At 33.9% G+C, this 6223-nt stretch overlaps 1 protein-coding gene across 2 annotated transcripts in view; it reads right to left on the reverse strand.

Annotated features, from left to right (window-relative positions):
* The window catches only part of LOC131155801 (uncharacterized), a 34401-nt gene extending 32375 nt beyond the window's left edge, over positions 1–2026 (reverse strand). The window contains exons 1-2 of one of the 2 annotated variants that reach the window (XM_058109215.1): positions 1609–1969; positions 1211–1495 (exon numbers count right to left, since the gene is read on the reverse strand). In XM_058109215.1, the coding sequence (XP_057965198.1) occupies positions 1211–1495; positions 1609–1756 (433 nt within the window). In that variant the 5' untranslated portion in view covers positions 1757–1969. Of the gene's footprint in view, positions 1–1210; positions 1496–1608 lie in introns of both variants that reach the window. The other variant, XM_058109216.1, reaches the window with a different exon arrangement.
* Between the last annotated feature and the right edge of the window lie 4197 nt (positions 2027–6223).

Below are 6223 nucleotides of genomic sequence, written 5' to 3' on the forward strand. Positions count from 1 at the left end.
GTTGGGGTGTTAGGGGGGTGTGGGAGCTAGGATGCACAAATGACAAATGTAAATTTCATAAACGATAAATAACCAGCTTTTCACACCAAGAGGGCAAACAGAGTACAATACTGCAATCAACTATATGAACAAACAGAGTACAACGCTACAATCAACAACATCAAAAAAAAGCAACCAGCCATCCACTCACCCTCGACCTAGACAACTATACACACACACCTACAATCTGTACCTATAGCTGCCACTCTCTCCGCAAACAAATAATATTTTTGAGTTGCCGTTGTTCTTCTTTTCTAAGTTACTGTTCTCGCTTTCAATGGCTAAAACCAGTGTTCCACTTGCTTTTAGAAAAAGAACAGAAGCACTTCCAAAATTCAGCCAATATTAGATCAGGGACCGTTTGTATCACTGTCAAAAATTAGAAAAACAAAAACTAGAATCGAAAACAAAAAATCAGAAACAAAAGCTAAAAATTAAAAACCAGCACATGTTTGGTTAACATTTATAAAACCAATACAAATTAAAAACTTAATTAAAAAATTTTCATTTTCATCTTTAAATCAAAATATTATAAAAATATGATTAAAATAATAAAATTACAAATAATGCACATTAAATAAATTACTATAATAAAAATAAATTTTATTACAATTATTTTACTTAATTAGTCTACTTTCAAATTTTACTTTACACTAAAATATTTATTGGACATGACAATTGAAAAATAGTAAAAGTATTTTGTAATTGACTTTATTATTATTTTTTAAAATTTATGTATGTTTTTCTTTCAGTTATATTTAAATTTATATGATTATTTAATTTTAATTTTAATTTAAAAGTGTATAAAATAAATAATTTAATCTAAAAAACTATTTATGGATATTAAAATTTCTGTCAACAGTTACCAAAACAACTGAAAAGGATAAAATCTAGTTTTCAATTTTTTGGCAAAATGCTAAGAACTAACAACAAAAACAAGACTGCCAACAAAAACAAATACGTTTTTATAATCTAATTTTTAACTACAGAGAAACAGAAACAAAAAATTAAAAACAGTAACGATACAAAACATACTTTAATTTCTCGCGAAGAGTTCAGTCATCAATATATCTTATGTATATTGCAGCACAGTTTATGCTTCTTTCCAAGCAATGAACTCATACATTATACCCCTAAAAACGAAGCATAAACAGTATTTGCCATACCATACCATGAATAAACAATGCCAATGCTTTTAAAGACGAAACAACACCGCGTCCGCAATCAACTCGCATCTTGGAACAAATCGAACACGCCAATTCCACTCCCCTATTCCTTGACGCGATCACCGCATTCCCCTCAACACAACACAACTCACTGAGCTTGTCAAACAACCCCTCCACCTCTTCGCAATCCCGACCTTCCCAATCCGAATCCAATTGCTTCAGCCTATCCAAACACTCAATGACGGGATTATCCTTAACAGTAGTTGCACCCGGCACGCACAGAACAATCCCTGCGCACGAAATAGAATGAGATTAGTGTGAGGGATACGATGAACCACCTGTATTTTTGAAGAGTATTGATTTTTATTAGGAAAAAAACAAAATGTGGGGAGAGGAGAGGGACCGGAGAGGTCGACGCCTTGGAGGGTGAGGGTCTCGACAGCGTCGGCGAGGGCTTCGGAGGGGTCCATGCCGAGGTCGTCAATGTTCTCCATCACAACTTCGTCGAAGGCTTGCTGCGAGATCGTGCGAGCGGCCTTCGGTGGGGCCATCGCTGCCGTCAGCCGCCCGATGCGGGGAGGAAGGGAACGAACTGGAAGTGTGTGAGAGACGATTGGGAAAGGAGTGACGGAAGCGTGGGAAGCAGCGATGGTTTGCTTAATTGCTTTTGAGTTTCGAAAATGGAGATGGAGCTCAGGGACGAAGTTGGGAATAACGGAGTTTCTGAGGGGCGAAGTTACAAATTGGCAAAGCCCCTAAACGGTATGGATTCTTGTGGTTTCTTAATAATTTGAAGAATTTCAAGGGACTGCAAAAGTAAATAATAATGCAAAGTATGAAATAGATCTGCACATTGAGTTTTATGAATCCTAATTTGAAAACATAATATGGTACACTTATTTTAATGCAGAGAACATTGCACTTAATAACCTTTATTTAGTGGCTACTCTTAATTGGTTCACTAAATAAGTGAATCAATGATGTTTTGTTTGGACTCTAAATCGGTTTATGTCCATTGATACCTACATCAAGAAAAATTATACAGGAGTTGCCTCCTTTTACGTGTTTGTGTATCTATTTCCTTAATATTAGACATGTTGCAAATTGATACTACATTTATTAAAGAGAAATTTATTTTCAATAAGTGTATAATTAAGGAAACAGATGCACAAACATATTGAGAGAGAGATCTCTTGTATAATTTCTCCTAAATCAGCATCTAGTTCATTGTTAAATTGATTAGCACCAATCATTTTAACACATATTTTTCGCATTTGCCCTTAATGTTTTTCGCCATCTCCTTCGGTGGATGCAGCCAATGGGCGATGCTGAGGTTATAGATGGCACATTGAGGGCGATCAAAGGAAATGAGACGAGAGTTGATTGGTATGTGGCTTCTAAGAAATTACTCAAAATATGGCGTTGAGGAAGAACATTTTTGGGAGGGAAAGGTGGAATTGTTGGGGCATGCAAGAAATTACGAGAACGAAGATGAAGAAAGGAACAAATTTAGTAATAATGGGAGAGATGAATTGCAAACCTGACATTGTGACCGAGAACTTGGTGAAAATTTTGGAGACTTATCATGGTCCTAATGAGTAGGGGTGAGCAAACAGTCGATTTGGTCAAATTTGGTTAATTAACCGAATTAACCGAAATTTTTGGTTAATGATTTCTATTATTCGAAACGACCGAATAAAGGATATTAATCGAACCTTGCCTTACCGAATTACCTTTTCGGGTAATTCGGTTAACCGAATTTATTTTAAATTAACTATTAAAAATATAATATAATTATAAATAGTTTATCGATTCCCTTTGGAATGCCTTCCAGCAGGTAACACTCTGATATGTCCAAATGCGTGAGCTTCCCCAGCAGCGAGATATCATGAGGTAATTTTTATAGATTGTGGCATGCATGAGATCAAAGATTTCAAGATTTATTAACTCTGTGATTAATGAGGGTAATGTGGTTACCCTAGAAACTCCTTGAAGACCCAAGTACATCAAGTGCTTTTGGTCTTTCAATTTGTCCAAAAAGTCAGAATTTTCTACTTCAATATGGTGTGTTGCTGAATTCTACCACCTACCAAGTTGAAGAACCACCACCTTCTTCAACCTCGCAAACGAATCTGCATTGAAATGGATATATTGCTGGTTTACATTGAGTAGGGTTAACATTTCCTCCTCCTTCTAGTTATTACTATAGCTGGAAAGTTATTCTTGTTTCCCGGAAACCAAATACACACGGCAAGATTTAGAGAAGCCATAATTGAGTTCCCCCGAGGAATTGAAATCAAAGAAACCAGATTTTGTAGCCACATAAATAAGCATTCAACGAATCCATGGATGAATATTTTACTATTATTATTTCGGGCAATTCGGTTAACCAAATTAAAATTTCTCTTAACCGAATCAATAATCGATTAACCGAAATTTGGTACATCCATAATCGAACCGAACCGACCTGTTTTTTAACTAAACCGAACCGACCGAAACTGATCGGTTAATTCAGGTTTCCCCAAATTATGCTCACCCCTACTAATGAGTTCCGATTAACATTGCAAAAAGAGAAGGAAGTGGGTTTATTGGAAGGGATGTGGTCACGTGGGGGAGAAAATATATTAGAGGGCATGGGGTTAATGAGGGAAGAGGGAACAAATATTTTATAATATTAACTAGTGGCTCTTGTTATTTTATGCATGTTTATTTGTCATTAAATAGTATTTTTAATTTAAATAATAATTTTACGAAAAAAAATATTTTTTACGTTTTCAATTTGAGAGACATACTTTTTTCTATAAACAAGAAATTATTTTTGATAATTTTAAAAGTACTTTTTATTTTTAATAAATGTGAAATTAAGAATAGCTTCCCAAGAGGGGGGTGAATTGGATTCTAAATTTTTTTTTTAATTCCTTTTAAAATACCTTAAATTTATTTTATTTCTTTTAACCAATTCTTGACTTGTTTGTTTAATTTTTTAACCAATCAAGAACTTAATTCTTTTATCCAATCAATAACACAATTAAACAACCAATCAATTAAACAATATTTTTAAGCCAAACAATCAATTTATTTGTCAAGTACAAGTTAAACAACAAACAACCAAACTAAGATATAAAGTATTCAGTACTTATTTAATATAAAAACTCAAAATGGTTGTTTGTTGATATTAGCCAAATTTGAACCAAGACCCTGTAGTGAATGAGAATTTATGCTTGCTAATGTAAAGCCCTGTATAGATGAATTCAATTACTTTTTCCAAATTTTTAGAACTCAAATAAACTCTTGGTAAATTTATCTTTGGGATGTTAACCAAGTAATGTACTCCCGTATGGTTTCCACAAGATATGGTGTAACCAACGTACTCCCTTTTGGTTTCCGCAACCCAAATCAAAATTAAACCTTAAGTTTGTTTGATTTCCAAATATATGTAGTTTATATGATTTTCAAATTTAAATCATCCACGCAATTTAAATATGCACTAAAAATAAAGAATAGGGAAAGAGAGAGTGAGACGGGGATTTTTATGAGGTTCAGCTTATACTCAGCCTACGTCTTCGCCTTTGGCAAATCACCAAAGGATTCACTAAACCTGTGCCATTAATGGGTGGAACAAAACCTTTACAAGCGATACCCCACGCTCAAACACTCCTTCACTTAGGCTAGAGCCTGCCTCTCTAAACGATGTCCACTCGTTCGGTCACTCCTTTAGGCTGGAGCCCGCCTCTCTAAGCAATATCCCCTTGCTTAGCCAACGATCCAAATAATCCTTGGAACGTCAAAGAACTACAAGAAAACAAGATATAATTTGCGTACAAGTATACTCTCTCAAAAAGCAAGTTAGTACAATTTCAGCACTATATACTTCAATATAAAATATTAATATGAAATAGAATGAAGCTCAAGTGTAGAATTCACCAATATCCTTCTTAGATGAGGATTAGCAGTAGGAATTCAAAGGAGAAAGGATTAGCACTTCAGAATATCTTAGCAAAAGAGTTTTGCAATGAGTGAGCAAGAAAACTTGTAAGAATAAGAGTGTTTTCAGCTTCTCAAAACAAAATTTTCAATTCTTGGATTAGTTTTGATTTACAAAATCATGTATTTATAAGCTTTCAAACTTATTTCCATGTTGCTAAAGTTTCCTTGGAGAGTTTCTCAAGTTGTTAGAAAATTTGGAGCTCAAAACAGCTATATTTTAAAATATTAGAATTTAAAAATTTGCCTGTTGAACAATGTTCAGATGTCTAAAGAGTCAAATTCAGTCATCTAAAGTTCTTGAAACCCCTTAAAAAAATGAACTGGACACAGGGTCAGATGTTTGAAGTACGGTTTAGACGTCTGAAGTGTCAAGTTCAGATGTCTGAAGTGTCTCGTTCAGTCATCTGAACAGCTATTGCCTGTTATGGTTTTGTCCAAAAAATCTTTAGACGTTTGAGGTGTCGAGTTCAGACATTTGAAGTGGTTTTGTGTGCTGTTCAGATAGCTGAAGTGCCTCCCGTGAACAATGTTCAAATGTTTGACAACAGTGACCCCATTTCAGTGTTTTGGACATAAAGTTTTCTATATAACTCTAAATTAGGTATTCTTGGTGTCAAAAGAAAGCTAAGAGAAAATATTACAACTTTCATGTTGAATAATTTTTAAAATAAGGAGTTTTGGATATAGAAAAATTCATCTCAATTTGGATGTATAAAAACTGACAGCATTTGGAAAAACTCTTTTTTGTACTTTTCATTCCAAAAATGATTCTAACCCTCTTAAAATAATTTTTGACCTTATAAAAATATTTTCCAAGTATTTTAAAAGGTATATAGGTCCAAAAAGTTAACCTAAGAGTTTCATAATATTTCAAATGATATTTTAAACATTCAAGCACTTACATGAGACTTCTAAGACATTAACATTCTAGGTTCTTGAGTTTTCATGTTTTATCCTTGGATTGAGTTCATCTTTTCTTCAAGCTTCCATATTCTTTGAGTTTTCTCATTTTGCCTTTTCTTTGGCTCTTT

Source organism: Malania oleifera, chromosome 5 (genome assembly GCF_029873635.1).
Source record: "Malania oleifera isolate guangnan ecotype guangnan chromosome 5, ASM2987363v1, whole genome shotgun sequence".
Lineage (NCBI taxonomy): Eukaryota > Viridiplantae > Streptophyta > Magnoliopsida > Santalales > Ximeniaceae > Malania > Malania oleifera.